Source organism: Hypomesus nipponensis, chromosome 9 (genome assembly GCF_054491055.1).
Source record: "Hypomesus nipponensis isolate SF chromosome 9, ASM5449105v1, whole genome shotgun sequence".
Taxonomy (NCBI): Eukaryota; Metazoa; Chordata; class Actinopteri; order Osmeriformes; family Osmeridae; genus Hypomesus; species Hypomesus nipponensis.
Window position 1 is genome coordinate 7054102 of NC_140369.1, and position 18373 is coordinate 7072474.

The window sequence follows — 18373 nt, forward strand, 5'->3', positions numbered from 1 at the left end:
GGCATTTCGTCTATTGAAGCTGCCAAAAGATGACACTCTTTCATATTCATATGACGACATGAGCCAAACAGGCTTTCAAATGACAAACATCACCAGGTGATGCATTGCTTATGCTGAATGAGGTGCCATATTTACCACACCATGAAGACCCTTCTGTCTGATTCATTGAGACGGTTAACAGAATCTGTGAAAGTTTGCACTGTATTTTCCCAATCAGGAGGTTTCTCCTGAATGACTTGAAGCCACTCAAACTCTAAATGGCAAAACAGCGAGTTAAAGCCTCGAAAGACATGAGGCTTAAAAGGTTTGAGAGAAAGAGAGACACGGAGACAGAAAGAGTGAGACACACTGTCAGTGGGACAGTAAGAGTTACATACTCTGGTTCAGCAGGGGGTGTTGGGAAGCCTCTGTTCTCCCTGCACACACAGACAGGTGTCACTGGGTCATTAGCTCGGCGCAGGCGAAAAGCTGTCTGTCCGTCACACACACAAACAAACAGGCCTTTTAAGCGCCTGGCACTCAACACTCCCTGTATGGGGGCCATTAAGTGGCTCCACTTTATATGAGAGATTGGCTAGTTAGGAATCGGCCATCTGTGATGATATTACTCTCTACCGCAGTTGAATCTAGCAAAAAAAACAAAAGGCCGTGGGATTGATTGAAGCCAGTTGATGCTTCAGATAAAAAAAAGCCCCTCAAAGTTACTTCTCCCGAGTGTTAATGGTCTAATCAATCAGGCTCTACTTGGAGACTCTGCTCAGCTGTGCTGGTGTGTAGAATGAACCTGTAGAACCCCCAGCACCAATTGAGCTGTCAGCTTCACTGCTTCATGGTTAACTGAGCCCAGCAGAGGAAGTATGTGTGCGAACGTGTGTGTGTGTGTGTGGAAGGGACGGAGGGATCGCAGTGGTATATCAGCATCACACATAAATCCATTTGAGTCCCGCTTGGTCACCTCCACCCCCCTGTGGAGCGGCAGCAGCCCTGGTTCTCTCCAGAGGCGTTCCTGACGAAGCGCTTATCCTCAGCCAGCCTGCCCCTCTCCCTGCCCCACTCCTGCCTCTCTCCTGCCCCACTCCCTGCCCCACTCCCGCCCCTCTGCTGCCTCTCTGCTGCCTCTCTGCTGCCTCTCTCCTGCCCCTACAGGGAGCTACAGGGCAACTCGGTGTTGGCTCCGGATGACATCTTAAAAGCGACAATCCTTTTCTCCCTCTCTCTCTCTCTCTCTCGCCCCATCTCTCTACGGCATTACTGTACAGAGAGAGCCAAACACAGGCATAGACAAATAAGGCATAATCAGGGCCTCTCGCTATCATACTGAGCAATCACTAGTTTCATATTGAGCAATCAGCAGTACAGAACTTTGCCACACACAGATATTTCCACAACAGGACAGCAAGTCCCGTTTTGTGAACTTGTGCGGATAAGCGGATATAAGAGCAACCACAGGCTGAGGGTAGAGGGGGGGGTCTGTGGAGGACTGGAAGTGGGGCCTGAGCCGTGGCCAGCCTTCTGTCACAAGCAGGACTGTCACCGAGCGATCCTCCTCAGTTTATCTTGGCCAGCATCAGGGCCTGGGCACCAAGTGCATCACCCAGCCAGCAGCCCCTCCCTCAGAGCCCAGCATCTCATTGGGCAACAAGATGGATTCCACCAGGCAGAGTTGGTTGTTGTGAGAGCACTGAATAAAATATAAGGCTGAGGTACGAGTTGGTACACGAGGATCACTGTGTGTGTGTGTGTACTGCGTACGTGCACGCACGAGCATGGCTACAATTACATCACAGGGGGAAACAGAAGCAGAGAGGGAAAGTGAAATGGAAAGAGTGTGAAACATAGTCATGTGGTTGAGTGGAGTAATGAGAAATGAGACAGGCATGGTCACAAGACCCCCCCCCCAAACAAACCATATAAACACTTGATTACACTTGATAACATTTCAGCCAGGATTAGGCCCAGCCACAGCTGTTATGTGGGGGTGGAGCATTGCTACGATCACAAAACTGGGGACAGCAAATGAGCTATAAACATTGACATATATCTACTGAGCGCGCTCACATGGCGGTGTCCGGTACTCACCCAGCCTCTTGGCAGCCTCCAGGGCCTCGGAGGCTGTGTCTGCCACGTAGAAGCGCTGGACAGTCACCCCGCTCTCCTGCATCAGCTTCTTGCTCTGGTACTCCTGCAGGTTGAGCCATCGTCTGGAGCTCAGCCTCGCACACTGGAGGGGGGGGGGGGGAATAGGTTATACAAAGACCAAAGAAGAAGAAAAAATAAAAGAACTTGTTCCTAAAGAATTTGGGGACAAAGAAATGCATGTGGTAGGACCAGGACCTAAATAAAAGCTGTCAGGACAGCTCTATTTCAGCTTGTCGTTCTCCAGCTTCATTTCCTCTCCCTCGTTCTCTCCTCCACACTTTGCTTCGGCAGTAATGAGCTCCAGTCAGACAGGCCTACAGCAGGCTGCTTTAAAGCCGTTTGCTCAGTCAGCGGACACAGTGGCTGTCAGCTCCAGCTGTTGCCACTATTAAAAAGACATTTGGTTTTAATGTGCAGTGCCTGTGTTAAGGTTAGACTCTCCCTGTGCAGTCAGGTGGGCCTATTACCTCCAGTGTGAGCGTTCACAGTGCATACTGACATCGTTAAGGAAAACAAAGCCATCACCATAAAGGAAGCAGGGAATGCAAAGTAAATAGCAGGGTTCAAGGTTGGTTTTCCCCTCAGCTATCGCTCGAGATGAAGGAAAAAAAAAAGAAGTGGGTCTGTGTTGAGCTCATCTGTCCAAAGATTAGAAAGCCTTTGAGGTGGAATACTGAAACACTGATGTAGGAGCACAATGCCGATCCAGACAGGGGAACAGTCTGAACAGGAATTAATACAAAATAATTAGGCCAACAGTCCTCATGTATTCTCATCTCCTGGGGTGCTGTCCTTCTTAATTGTGTCTCACTTCAATAGGCTGGAGATTTCTTGGCTGGACTGTTACTCTGTGTCTCGGTGACGTGTCCTCATAAGAAGATTAAGTCAGCTTCAGTGCTGTACAACATATAGCGGGGTGAGTCTGTGTAAACAATCGGTTTTCTTACGACTTAAAAAGGTAAGTTGTGTCAATTAAAAGACGTTCTAGTTACTTACGACAACACCACATAAAAGTGCTTGTGTGACACCAGCAACTTTAATCCCACTCAGATCCCCTCCCCCCCTCCACTCCCCCCCCCCCCCCCTCCACTCCCCCCCCCCCTCCCCTCACCATGAATAATGAAGGCAAACGTCTTCAAGTGCAACTAAGACTGAGGAGCTGTTCCAACAAGTCCTGTTGCAGACGTCCCCTTTTTAAATATGAATGTTGACATGAGAAGGGGGGCTAGGGGAAGGGAGGGAGGGCAGATAGGGAGCTTCAGTCTGACTTGGGGGTGCCAGGGTCTTGACAAGGCCACAACGTGCTTTTCAAACGAAGCAGGGAGGCTCTCCATCATTCATGAGGAGGAGAGAAGAGAGGGAGGATGAGGAAATGTAGCGCAGCTCATTGTCATCAAGGACTGGGAACTCTGACCCTGTTTAACCCCCCCCGGCTCTGAGGAGAGGCCAACATATAAAAAACCTTCCTAATAAATGCATGCGTGGCAGTTATCCATGAATGAGTAATAATCAGTGATATGGTGTGCCTACATCCAGGCCAATCCTCCATTGGTGTAGTCCTTCTTAGAAGGAAATATTCCTCGTAATCCAGAATGCTTGCGCGTCTCTGATGGTTCAACACACAGTGGGATGCATTGAGTGGTAATCCACTCATGTTGAAAACAGTCTGTCAGCCTGTTTAGCATGCTTTCCCCATAACAGGCACCTCTAACTCACTCAGCACTAGAGACTTCATTAGAACCTAAATGCCCTGCTTTCTCAGAAAGGGGAGACACTGCTTGTACAGATCGGACCCCTCTTTCTCTCTCTCTCTCTTGCACTAGTGAATACAGTCATGAAGGCCATCAGTGAGTCATGTTGTTTGGCCTGAGTTTGGCCTACGGATAGACCATGTTTTGATGAACATGTTCAGTTTTCGGAGGTTTCCCAGCGCATGACTGGAGCTTTCCTAAACAGCGTCCCACGCCAGGCAACGTTTAGAACCTGCATGTCTCTTGGGAGTCTGGAGGAGTTCAATGGCAGGGCAGAAATTAAAATAGCCCCACATTAAGCATTTAAAATGAATTTCTTCAGCATGGCTTCCACTGAAATAGCGTCTGCTCTCCTCCTGAGCACAGTATTAAGACGTTCAAGCTATTCAGAGGAAAAGACAAAGAGACTTGACCTCGTTGTGAGTTGGGCAAGAAACACAAAAAACCTGAATTTCCCATTGAGGATTGTAAATTGGTGTGTTGAGGGTGAGGGGGCATTCTCCCTTTCAGAGGAGTGCTCCTGGGTCCTAATGTCCACCTGGTGCAGATGGCTTCTACCAGACGAGGGGTCATTCTATGGGTTGAGCTGTGTGTCTGTGTGTGTGTCCGTGTGTGTGTGTTTGTGTGTCTGTGTGTGTGTGATTGACAGTTATTGTGTGTGTGCATCATTCTCTTCTCCTTGAACTGCACCACAGACTATCCTCCCCTCCCTCCTTCCTGAACCCACTTGTCCACTTCACTTTAGCGGAACATATCCTACAGCTCCAAGGCCAGCAGGAACAAGTTCCCCTGTTCTGTGTGCCTATTGGACCAGCCAGGGGTTATCTCTGGGCTACTCTGCAAGTCCCTGTTCACTCTACGCCTCAATCACCTTGTAGACTGAACACTGCTGGTTGTGTTGTGAGGGGAGGTGAGGTGAGGTGAGGGGAGGGGAGGGGAGGGGAGGGGAGGGGAGGGGAGGGGAGGGGAGGGCAGGGGAGGGGAGGGGAGGGCAGGGGAGGGGAGGGGAGGGGAGGTGAGGGGAGGGCAGGGGAGCCCCATGATGTGGCACTTGACTGACAGGTAGAATGCCACCAGCCCAGGCCACAAGAAAGGGTCCGACCCCACCTTTTTCAAAGGCAATCCTGAAACACTACCACCACCAATGTCGAGATATTTGGGCTAAATGGAGCATTCTTTGGAAAGCAATTAGTCAGTCCCTGGTGCAGGGCAGTGAGTCCACATGAATCAGAACTGACAGCACTGCCTCGGTGTGGGAGAAACGGGAAGTTAACGCTCCTTAACGTTGAAGCACCAGACTGGATTCCACAGCCGCACCTACTAAACAGTTGGAGAAGAGGTGGCAGGTTACACTTAGTTCAGGCCCATCAAAAATTGCTATTCTGTCAAAGAGCATGCAGAAGGATGGAAAGGGGAGGAGAGATAAGAAAAAGCTGGGAAAATAACAGCTTCTGAATGTGAAATTGGGCTACAGGCCTTCCTTCAGGCACTGACAGTTACCTTGGGCCAAACCATAGAGGAGTAAGACACCCACAGCACTTTAGAACACAGTGCAGAGACCCGGATACAGCACTTCCAACTGTCACACACTCCCAGATAGCATTTGGATTAGCCTGCCTTTTCACCACGGGACCACTGCTCAGCCGGCCTTTTGTATCACTGCGGCCACATGCAGACAGGTATGGTTAAAGGCACTCTGCTTGCACTAAGCTGAAAATACATTCTGGGCTTACTGAAGTGACAGTGAAGTCTCATGCACTGTTAGACTAAAACAGGCCGTCACAGGCAGCACATCTCTATTTGGCATAGCAACGCTGGTTTTCCTATAGCCCTATGTCATAAGTTTGTCTTCTTTTGACATTGTCACAATGCAATTGAGTTGAACGAAGACAGCAGACGGATGTGAATGCAGGAGGTTGTGGTTTTAATGGATGTCCATCGGCAAAAACAAGACAGCCAACAAACTTAGGTGTTCTTAGAAAAGAACAAAAAAACGGACACAAATCACGCTTGTATCCAGTGGAGCTCTAAGAGACAATCCTGATGCCCTACATATTATGAAACATAAAAACGTGACAATACCCGACAAATGACAAACACAAACTCACACCTTAAATACATAAACAGAATTGGCTCCAGCCGAGGACTAAACACGTGCGCGTTGTTACGCATCCCTCGCTCCCGGAGACGGAGGTGATCGAGGAACCCTAATATTTGGAGATAGAGAGCGTTGTGGCCTATATCTCCCAGTAGGCGTAACAGACATTCAAAACAGATGCAGATTGTTCACACTATAGACCAACTGCATAAGATATTGACGATTTTCATGCTCATCTCAGCTCACAAATGCAAGTCGAGACTTTGACAAGACAATGCAAAAGGCAGCATGGATGCAGAGCATCACCTGCATGATGGAGACATTCATCTTATATTTATTTGGGGAATAAAAATAACCTGCGAGCTTGTCCTCGCGCCAAAATCTCTTAAGAAAGCATACAGAGTCCCAGGATGGTAGCTAGCGGTAGTCGGCCTTGGTAGTGCTGAAGTTGTGTAAGTCATAAGTTCTGTGAGGCAGTGGCAGCGGAGGGATATGCTGCAGGCGTGCCCCAGGAGACAGTAGTAAGTGGTGGCAGGCAGGCAGGCAGCTGCTGTCCCCTGGGACTTTCACTCTACAGTAATTATCTTCATCAGCGCTCAGGAGGCAACCTAGCCAGAAACGTTAAATACCAGTCTGCAGCCGGCTTGCTGCCATACACAGGATCCTCACACAGGGACAGCCATAAACACACACAGGCAATTCAGGGAGGGGAGGGAGGGAGGGAGGGAGGGAGGGAGGGAGGGAGGGAGGGAGGGAGGGAGGGAGGGAGGGAGGGAGGGAGGGAGGGAGGGAGGGAGGGAGGGAGGGAGGGAGGGAGGGAGGGAGGGAGGGAGGGAGGGAGGGAGGGAGGGAGGGAGGGAGGGAGGGAGGGAGGGAGGGAGGGAGGGAGGGAGGGAGGGAGGGAGGGAGGGAGGGAGGGAGGGAGGGGAGGGAGGACTGAGCTAGATTCTTCATTAAGTGGCGTGACAAAAGGGAGAGCACGGGGAGCAGGTCTCATTCATTCTGAGAATGTTCCTCTGCGGCAGAGTCATAAAACATAAAAGGCAATAACTCTGCTCCTGGAAATTACAACTGGAAGACTTAACCTCTGAGGATATGCATCAGTGAACCCATCTCCCCTCTCACTACAGAACTTTGAAATGAGCTTCATTACAAATGAGAACACACAACAACAACACACATTTAATGACGATTTGTGCACCCAAACCGGGCTGCCAAGTCCAGGCATATCACTGGACTAGAGAAGGAAACCCCCTGGTCTTCAGCCTTGCCACACAACCAGACAGGATCCTCCGTGTGGGGCAGTCCCCATCACAAACCCCCACAGTGAGGTTTGATTAGAATTCAATTCTAAATGTTTAGTGGAAGGTTTTAGCATTCAGTCTTGTGTATCTGTAAAGATGTTGTCACTGGGTTCCAGATAGGGTGTGAAGATGCTGAAGCATTTCATAATTCCTGTTTTCATGGGAGTGAGCTGAATGATTTGAATGTCAAGTTTGTCATCACAGAATGTTAAGAGTGTGTAATGGCAAACACCTTTTTTATTTTTTACTTTAAAAACAAGGCTGCATCACCTGGGCCACTAATACACTTTTCTCATCCAATTGACAAAGCTTGTTGGGTTTAAGAAGGGCCTTCATCATCAACAAGCCCAATGTTGAGGAAAGCATAGATGGGGAAGGGGGGCCTCTCTCTCTTTCATCCGTCTGTGAATAGCTCCCTCTCTCCATGCTCTGAATCAATGCACTGGACGAACAGCTTTTTCCCTCAGAAAAAAGACAGTCAGAGAATCACCACGGATTTTACGAACGGTTAGGCCCAATCCCAATGTCCACCCTCACAGACTTGACTTATAAGCAGTACCAGTCCTACCACATTTTGTGCCTTAGGCAAGATTCATTACTAGCACCCCCCTAGGTTAGGGCTAAGCCTGTTTACTACATCTGGCTCCGCCCCTGCCTACCACCACAAACAATCTAATTCTGTGGGAAACAGTATAAATTACATTAATCTAGGAAACGTCTATTTTAGCGTCAACTACTCAGTATTTTAACAAAAGCTAGCCTCTTCAGTCATGTTCTTACCTTCAAAAGTGACTCAAAAAAGTAGTCGTAGTCAACTATTGTTGAAGCAGTTGAAAGCGCTGAGTAAGGCTCGTCTTTTCGCATGGCCCATACGGCCACAGAACGCTCAGAGTGTCGTACACAAAGACATGGAGAGGACAGTCAGTGCTGTGGCAGCAGCTACATCACATTGCACCGTCAGTGTCACTGATGCACCGGGTGAAGAACGCTCCCCCCGCCCCCATCTCTTAGATTTCTCTCCTCCATATGGCTTTCAGCAAAGTCAGGGTAAAAAGCACCATCAGGTCTACTCTCAAGAGGCTCAGACTAGAGCTTACCATGCGCAGTATGTTTCTGTTTTGGAGAAATAGGGTCACACAATGTCAATGAGTAGTCCAAGTGTTTGCCTACTGACACACCCAGATGGAAGTGCAGTACAAAGTGACCATCAGAAAAAGACCCACCTTTTCACAGTTTGTCCCTTTCAAGGTTTATGGAGTCAAATTATAGTCTGGAGGAGCTTGATTTATTATTAAAAGGAAGGCTCAATGTCAGAATGTCCCCCGTTTTATTTAACTCTGATAGGCTTCTCTGATTCCCAGGGACGTTTATTAGAGTCATAAGCCTTCATTTACTGAACAAGCTTACAAAGCAGCCCATCACCTTCACCGATCGGCCTTAGAACTTTAGGGCATTGCTGCTTTGCTACTCAGGCAGTGACATTAGCACAAAACAAAGGATTGACACAGCAAGAAAGTTGTGTTCAGCTCGCAGAAAGACAGAAGCTACTGCCATGGTCTGGAGTGCTACCACTAATCAACAAACAGCCTAGTAAGCATCTTATCAGGAGTCAGGTGGCTGAGCAGTGAGGGAATCGGGCTAGTAATCAGAAGGTTGCCAGTTCGATTCCCGGCTATGCCAAATGACGTTGTGTCCTTGGGCAAGGCACTTCACCCTACTTGCCTCGGGGGGAATGTCCCTGTTCTTACTGTAAGTCACTCTGGATAAGAGCGTCTGCTAAATGACTAAATGTAAATGTATCAATGTCAAATAATGATACCCCTACATAAAGCCTGATACCCCTACATAAAGCCTGATACCCCTACATAAAGCCATGGTTTGATTGAGGAAAGGTCATTCCTAATAAACCTATGGAGGATAGAGCTTACAGTTACACTGACCTATTTAACACCGAGCATTGATAGATGAAGTAAAGGAACCATGCAAAACGGCAGAGGAGGAAAATCAATACCCCGTAGAAGACCGAGACAGAGGCCAACTTCATCGCTCATTCACCCCTCACATGCAGAATTGATTCGTCAGTCATAGCAAATAACATGAAAATACAGATGCTCTCCAACAACAGGGAAACTCCCTGTAAACAGGCGTAGAACTCGGCCTTGCTTTGGGAGGAGGAAGAGAAGCTTATTGGACAACAATCAATGTATTTTGTTAAAAAGTAGTATTTTGAAAAGATACTCTACTCTCTCAATATCTCCAGTGACTTTTCGATTGGGAATGATGCTAAAAGCTAGGCAAGTTGTGCAGTGATTCTCCACATAGCCTAGAAGGAGCACATTCAGTCATTTTATATATTTACCAAACACCTTTACAGATAAATTGTCTGTAGGTCTGAACTTAACCCCAATTACATAAAAACCCATCAGCTTCCAGAGAAGTCTGAATAGCTCTTAATAGTGTATCGTCCCCATGTGTCTCACAGGGTTAAAATCCTCATTACTAGTCATAGCCAGGCCCTAACCCCTTTGAAATGACTCCACCTAATTAGCACCGACGAACAGCCTCAGAGTTAATTAAGCGGGTTGCTCCTTAAGGGGTATTATCAAATGTTTAAGAAATTAACACATTGCCAGTTCACCGATTGTACCTAATTGATTTGTTCCCATTCAGGTTCTGAACTCATGCCTCTTTCTCCCTCCATTTAGCTAACCATCCGGGCAGAGTTTAAAGAGGACCTTAATCCGTGTCCACTTAGTCCTACACAAGCTGAGCCAGAATCATAGACTGGCACACTCGGAGATAAAAATCACTGCCGTCCTGACTGCAGTAAAATGTTTTCCACTAATGAGGAGGCCGTTTGCTACTTGGTCTTGACTCATAAAGATAGGCTGCATTGTAATTAGACAGCTGCTGCATAGTTAGCAGTGATAGAGGTGACACACACACTTAAGGATATGGGAAGCAAAAAGGCAGAATTGATTTAAATTTGCAACACAAACAGGCCAATGTGAATCATCTGTAAATCTCCACAGGCATATAACATCCAAAGTAGCACTAGTATGCACCATGAAACATTTAGGTTGTAATGAAAATTAAAGTTCCAGTAATTCTGGACAAAACCAGACATTCTGCTTCTTTCAATTAATGAAGTATTTGGAAGTTGTTAACAGAACTTGCGTTCAACACTTCTTCACATGTCTGATACCCTTATGCGCCTCCTTCATCTGAACGGTTTCATCTGATGGCTTCATTTAAAACTTTAAGTTCAATTTGCTAATGGCACTTGCCCAGTATGGCGTATCTCCTTCTCTAGCTGTCGACTGCCTTTCTGACTGTAACCCATGGTCATAGCCAGGACCCACATCATGACCTGGTGGGCCAAACCAACCAAATCAAGGCAGGTGGACCACCACACAAAACTCACACCACACAAACTAACCCAGCCAAACAAGAGTCCGCAAACACAATCGCCATGCACTGAAAGAAATTACAACCCTACAGGCAGTCCGTGTATTTGGATATTTCCATATTTCTTGAGGACGGATTGCCACCGAGTGATGAATTAACTCACTTCTTGCACCTCCCATCCAATAAATGAAAGGCCCGACCCTCACCACATTTCTGGTTGGTTATGAGCAGAAGCCAAGGTCATGCCTGAGCTCTTTCCATGACAGAGGGGGAAGCTAAGAGGCTCCATTAGAGCATGGAGGAGGGAGGGGTGACGTCTGCCTGTGGGTGCATGGCTGTGGTCAACTTAAAGGGGAGGCAGGAGCAGTGGAGCATGGAACAAGGATTAAGATCACTGTGATTCGCATCGTCGGCAAGTCTTCGGCTGGGTGGGGCCTAATCTCAAGCAGACAGGCTTACGAGAAAAACAAACCCTGGCTGAGGCACTGACAGATAGTACCTTAGCAATTAGCATAGCTAATAGGAAACAATCGTAGGAATCCCCATATACAGGTGCCAAGTCTAGAAGAAAGATAACAGTTGGAGGAGACGAGGTGAGGTGAGAAGGCTCATTGCTAAACACATATGATGGTAGTCCTAATCTCCAACGAGCTAAATTCCAGAACTAAATAGCATTTTTACCTTTCTCTTTTAACTCAACACATTTCGAATCAGCCATTTATTTGAGTAATTGCAGCATAACTCAATACTTCACACATCAGAAAAATGAACAGGATTGCCAAGGTTGATGTCACTGCTTCTGCACTTTCGAAGCTGCCAAATATTCCAAATGATTATAGCCGGTCTAAATGATTGAAAAACGGCTAAACATCTCTTACGAGCTACAGAAATGACTATTAACCTTGGCGAAACGATATTCAAATCCAGTTAGGAGCTAACTTGGTCTACTGTATCCCTTGCGGGGAGGAAATGGAAATGTGTTCTTGCTGTAGACAGATGGGGATGCTGCCCGCCGTTTGAAGTTCCAGCAGCAGTTGTCGCAGCGCGCAGGCCCTCCACCCCCTCAGTAAAATATTCAGGACAGAGTCTCATTGAGCAGACCTCCGTTCCCGTTCACCCCCCCCCCTCCACAACGCAGGGCTGCAGCACTATGGGGCCACAGAGCTGTGACACCTTCAAAAACGCAGCAAACATTCACAAATTCAGTACCGTGTGAGACGAAAAACAGCCCTGAGGATTATCTCGCTGTGCAGGCAAGAACTCTACAGATTTGACTTTAGGAAGAAATAAAGCAGCACATTCCATTATATGATGCACCTCATACAGCATTCAGTTTCCATCTGGAATATTTGTCACGTTGCTATTGACAAAATCGTAGTAAAAGTAATACCCTGTTGAGCAAACCTGTGACAATAGGTGTCTGTCAACCAAACTAGGCTATGATAATGTGCCACAGACAAATAATATAGTCCTAACTGTCTGAAGCAGCCACATCCACAAATACGGGAGGGCGGGCGGTATCAGAAGAAGCACATGCTTTGTCCAGAGAAGATACCATTTTAACGATTTGAGGTTTTGTAACAGTTCACACCTTGGGCAAAGCGGTGGCGTAAAAGTCAAGGCGTTCGGTCACTGAGTAAGGCAATGAATTGTTTGGAGCACTGGCAGACAGCCAGGTTTCTGCAGATTGCACTGAGGATGGTATGTAGATGAAACCCATAAGCAGACATAAAACATACGGTAATTCAAAAGAAAGAGCAGTGCTAAGTTACAACACTAAACTTGCAAAAATTCAACGCTACACCATGTGTTTTATATCAAGAAGTGAACCCTTAGGCTGACCAAAAGGCTACTTCTGTAACACTTTAATCTCATATGCATCCATCATCTTTAGATACAAATGTCAACAACAAAACTCCAGAGAAGATATTTTAAATAAAGATGTGTGCTGCCTAATATAACTTGGCACTGTGTGCTTTCTCATTATCTGAACTCTCTAAAAGCTAGTCCCTAGCAACTACAGTCTCATTATACCATCCAGATGAAAAAATGTGCTTTGTAAGCACTCTGGACTAACTACTATACTAGGGGGTCTATGCAGACCGCAGGTGATTGTGTTACGCAAGGGATCATAGTGCAACCCATTAATTATGTAGAATTTTAAAAACTTGCTTAGTGGGCGGTCCTTATTTGAGAACTGATTCTGAGAAGTAACACGGCAAGTTTTTTTTTTTAAGTAAGTTGTTACAACCAGCATACCTGTCAACATTGGAGTACCAAAATCCGGGAGATGCGGCTTGCTGATAAGACATTAAATTCCTCCGTCCATGTAGCCTACTGTCAGGGACGGACTGGGAGTAAAAAATAGGCCCTGGACTTTGATCCAGACCGGCCCACCAGAACCGGTCCCGTATACGCCACCACAGCGAGCGCCCTGCTAATGCATGCAACTTCTGTGCCTGATGCTAGTTATAGGGACTTCAACGCTTAATGCGAGCGCGAGCGAATTTTTTGTGGCTGATTTGAGCGAAAAAGTTTTTGAGGCTTTATGTAAAACAAACAAACATAGCCGCCTTTTGAATTGGTAAAACATTGTCCAGTGAAGGTAATTACGTTTACGTTTCTTGGCCTGGTTTTCCATCTTTATATTGTCTCTACTAGCTACCTTTCTATATGTCTGTGTAACTGTTGTGTGCATAGACGTTCATTTGGAATAGACCAACTGTCCTGGGGGAAAGGGGGGCCGGCCAACCGTGTTGCTGGCCAACCGTGTCGCTCAATCTTCTGACGAAATTTGTATTAGTTGTAAAAAAATATATAAGGCTAGCGACTTATAAGGCAACCAGAAGTGCTTCGGCCCATTGGGAATTCTCCAGGTGCTCCCAATGGTCAGTCCGCGACTGTGTAGCCTACTGTTAATTTGCAGCTATATATATATATATATGTATGTATGTATGTATGTATGTATGTATGTATGTATGTATGTATGTATGTATGTATGTATATATATGTATATATATGTATATATATGTATATATATATGTGTGTATATATATATATATATATGTGTATATATATATGTGTATATATATGTATATGTATATATATATATATATATATATATATATATGTTTCATACAAGATCTGGCAACTGGACAACATTGAAATAATATATTGATGTGAATATTTATATAATGAGGTTTGGCCATACAAATTACGGGAGTTTCACGGGAGAAATTACAAAACGGGAAGGGGGCGGGAGATGGGTGTGAAATACGGGAGACTCCCGGCGAAAACGGGAGTGTTGACAGGTATGACAACCAGGAACATTTAACTTTTGCCTAAACTGTGCAGATCATTTTGCACAAGAACAATACCACACAGTAGTCTCACAAACTAAAGTCCAACCACACACAGATATTTTGTATCCCTTCAAAACAAGGTATATGTTTTGACTATCAACAGATAGCCAGCCCTTGATTCTATTGATATTTTCTGCTGCCAATGATTTATTTAGTCAGTTCAACAACATCAAGTAGTACTGCCGGAATGTTTGCCATGTTGTATAAGTGAAATTGTAGTCTATGATTATAAAAAATATGTTTCTTTAGAGAAATTAACTTGAAAACCTTTCAATGCAACTGAATAATAAAAAAAAATGCTATAAAATAGTGCATGGGAGGATAGTTTCAGCTGCTGCAGTGAGCTTGTGACCTTTACTCAGTTGTTCAGTGAGTTGGGTTTCGTCCTCGGGGCCATTATCAGCAAGCTAAAATCCAACTACTCAGTTGGGTTCAAGGGTTTCATGTCTGCATGTAACAGGAAAAAGTATATGATTTACCTACTTGAATAACATTTTAACATTGGATCTCCCTTGCTTGTCACTAAGTATGTCAGTGAACCTTCATTTTTTTTTAAGACAACAGAGGTTGTCCTAAAAACAGCGGAGGAAATTATAGCCAAACTTCACTATTGGCCTTGCCAAGACTTTTGAGCCTCTGCAACCCATTGTCCTTGACACGATTAACACAATATCTAGAGATGGAAACGCAAGGCAGAACAAGGCCAAAGTCCATAGCTTCCAGATTTCTGTGCAAAGGTATCTATCTACCAATCATGCAAAGAAGCACTGAGTACAGTCATTTTCAACTGTCACCACACTATACAGCACTGACTGGTGGTAGTTTACTAGCTGAAGCAGCACTCTAGTTAGACTCACAGATTGCATAGACAGAAATCAGTCAATCCAATAGATTACAAATAAACTTTAAGTAAGCAGCTAGCAAGGTAGCTACAATACTTTTGTACTCAGCTCGCTAAACTTGACCAAGAGGACAATATTAATGGATATTGTATTACAACGCTAGCATAAAAACAAACAAGACAACGGTACAGTATGGGTGTTCACGAATTGTAACTGTTAGCTAACGTCCACGTTAGACATAGTTGCGTCACAGTTTTAACTTTGATATGTAACTAAGTGTCAAACGAAAGCAGATGGTGCTAGTTAGCTAGCTTGCTACAATGACAGCCAACGCAAACCAAATAAACAAGCACATGTGACATGCGAATCGAAACATGTATATTTAAAAAATAAGTTGTACCTTAAATTTGTCAAATAGTCTGTGTTTGGAGGATGTTTCACGCAGTGCTCTCACTACAGCCTGGGATGCCATGGATGCTGCCATATTAATACCGACGAAAGCAGTGGAGAAACATGTGCTATCAATTCAAAGAGCTCATAGGTCGGCTAACGGAAGTGGGTGTTTTGATGGAATTGCTCACATCCTGTAACAGTTTTTGCTCCCGTTCCAGGCGTGTTCCAGGTGTATACCACACAATAAAACGTTTTTATTGTTTACGGACCTAGCGGTGGCAAATAACTCCCCACAGAGTATGAGGATTTCGCTAAAGACACTTTTTCTCAATGTAGGCTAAATAAATACAAATACAAAATTATGATGTAGGCTAAAATTACAAATATGATATTACTGTAGATCAAACTTTGATCATTGCCATCATTTTGATGGTCAAAAGTAATTTTTATCAGCAGCCATGCGACAGAAAAACCTGGAGTTTGAGTATTGGTAAATTAAACATCTGCTCACATTTATCCAACTCAATCCCCACAGTGACCTTGTGAGGCAGACAGACACTGATCAGTAGATGTAAGGAGTCTGGGGGTATGAGTGAATGCGTAGGATGTGTGAACTTGACTGAATAGACAAATAACCCACTCACACAGTTCTCCAGAGCCCTCATTACACATGGCATCTTTAAAGGGCAAAGAGGGCAAAGTGATCATAAAGATCAGTGATTATGACACACTGAGAGGGAGAGAAGTGAGACACTCGCACTAGAAATCATCAGTATCAGCAGATGATGCAGGAAGAGCAAAGGTGGGAGGAGGGAATGATAAAAGTACAAGATAAATGTGTTTTCTGCAACCCTGTTTCGGTCAAATAAACAAATCTGCTGAATTGAAATCTATTCTGCATTTGACGTGTCAGTTTGCACCATTCTACAGTGGCAAACAAGGAAGAGTTTGCCTCATGTTTATTTAATGTTTATGCTCTCTTTGTGAGGCAGAGCTTTGATAGTCAGTGATCCATTATACCAAATTAAATCTTTTTGGGTGTAAGACTTTTTCTACCACTTAATGATGTTATGAGTCACACTAAAGTAAAGATGACAGTCTGACAATATTTGAGACCATCAACAAATGGTGCTTAATGTATTATAATGCCTTTGCTTTGGCATATTGTTGTGATAAATTGGGATCTTAACTCATGGAAATTCAACAGACGATCCCAACTAGAGTGATTGACAGGTGATTCACTTGAACATTTCAGGCTTTAGGTTTTTACTTTTCACTCGGTTGGACCTGCCTGTCAGAATACCAATGCCCCTGACTGATGCAATTCAACATTTCTCATTTAGATGTTGTTCTCTCCTACAGAACAAGTCTGTGTTTCGTCCCTGGAGGGCAAAACGACATGCTTCTCCTGACATGCTATGTTACTCACATGATGAAAATACTTTCTCATTAACAAACTAACAGTTTCCATCTATATCCTACCAGGTCAATGCTTGTTATCAGTCAGAGCTGTGAAGTTTGTGAAAACGATCGGAAATTCTGTAACTTGTGCTGTCACTTGTACCAATGTTCAAGTGACATGTACAGTCAATTTGACTCTCTAATGGAATATCCAATTTAGAATAATGTGGTACTTTTTATACTGGAACCTATATGTACTATTATAATGTTGTACGTATAAGGACACATTTCACAATTACTGTATCAAAAGAAAATAAAGCAAGAAGAAAGTTACCAGTGACCGTGGAAATGAAAGAGTGCAAGGAAAAAGGGAAAATGGAATAGGGTATAGGGTTGGAGAGCATATGGGCAGTGGCCACAGAGGAACTAAATTGATGTATGTCAACTATAGTAAACCTGTCAGCTATATTGAAGAGCATACAAGGCCATGTTTCCATTCAGTTCCTTAGGAGCACACACTTCAACAAGTTACAGTTGGTGTACAGTTAACAGCTTTTCTCACCATGTCTTTTGAGAGCATGCTACAAACTCCTACTTTCCCTGTTCCACCTGTGTTCCTTCCAACAGCGAGAGAGTGATAATGATGTTGCACATCCCACCTCTCCCACTCCTCATGTTCCTTCCCATGAGGAGAGTGTGAATGTGGGGGCAGCTGAAGTGCTTTGTGGTTTCCCTCAATAATCCATAGTCAGTTTCCACTCTGCAAGCTTTAAGCACTGAGAGTGCTGCAGACTGTGAGCCACAGCTCCCAGAGGACAGAGCGGTGTGCTCTCACCCCTCCCTCACACTTACGGACCAGTGGGGGGCTTCACTAACAACCCACAGGGCTCGCTGCGTGGGGTTGACACTCGGGGCCTGCCCAGTGGAGTCCGCTGTCTCTCCCTTTATCTCGCTCTTAGTTTCTCTCTCTCTCTCTCTCTCTCTCTCGTCTCGTTCTCTTTCTCTCTCTCTCTCTCTCTCTCTCTCTCTCTCTCTCTCTCTCTCTCTCTCTCTCTCTCTCTCTCTCTCTCTCTCTCACTCATCCCTATATCTATCACTTTTTAAACTTGTTCTCTCTTACTGTCAATTTGATATGTCTGTTAACCCCATTTTCTGACCCCAGGTTAAAAAAAGAGTTTCTAAAACTGGTTGTTCCCATCCTTGATTGTGATTGGCTATATCGGGTTCCATGCCATTGTAAAATCCAGCATAACCTCACAGGTTGTCCTCATAACATTCTTTAACATTCCATATTACTGCGCATCGAATATTTCAAATTGAAAAAGACGGCAAAGATGTCCATCTGGCTGTTGCGTGGCAACGATTTATGTAGGAACTATACTTTGTAGTAGCGGAAGAATGACGGTTTATTATTAAACTATTTTGTTTCTAATTATTTTTATTGATGAAACCATATCAAATATTTGTAGGAACAGTTTTAGAAAAGCAATAATTATTGCTTTTCTAAAACTAAACGTAAACCGTGGTTTACGCTGATTTTAGAACAGGTAAGGGGGTTTTTGGTACTCCGCTTTGCGTCGTGCCTTACAACTCCCCTTACCTGTTCTAAAATCAGCGTAAACCACGGCCTCTTGGGGCTTATTGCTTAAACATAATCTTGGGTCCCCCATTTTGC

At 44.9% G+C, this 18373-nt stretch overlaps 1 protein-coding gene across 2 annotated transcripts in view; it reads right to left on the reverse strand.

Annotated features, from left to right (window-relative positions):
- The window catches only part of suclg2 (succinate-CoA ligase GDP-forming subunit beta), a 64723-nt gene extending 49279 nt beyond the window's left edge, over positions 1 to 15444 (reverse strand). For both annotated transcript variants that reach the window (XR_014766582.1, XM_084705082.1), the window contains exons 1-2: positions 15305 to 15444; positions 2080 to 2221 (exon numbers count right to left, since the gene is read on the reverse strand). Coding sequence is in view for 1 of the 2 variants with exons in the window: in XM_084705082.1 (XP_084561208.1) it covers positions 2080 to 2221; positions 15305 to 15388 (226 nt within the window). In the remaining variant the exon portion in view is untranslated. The remainder of the gene's footprint in view (positions 1 to 2079; positions 2222 to 15304) is intronic.
- Between the last annotated feature and the right edge of the window lie 2929 nt (positions 15445 to 18373).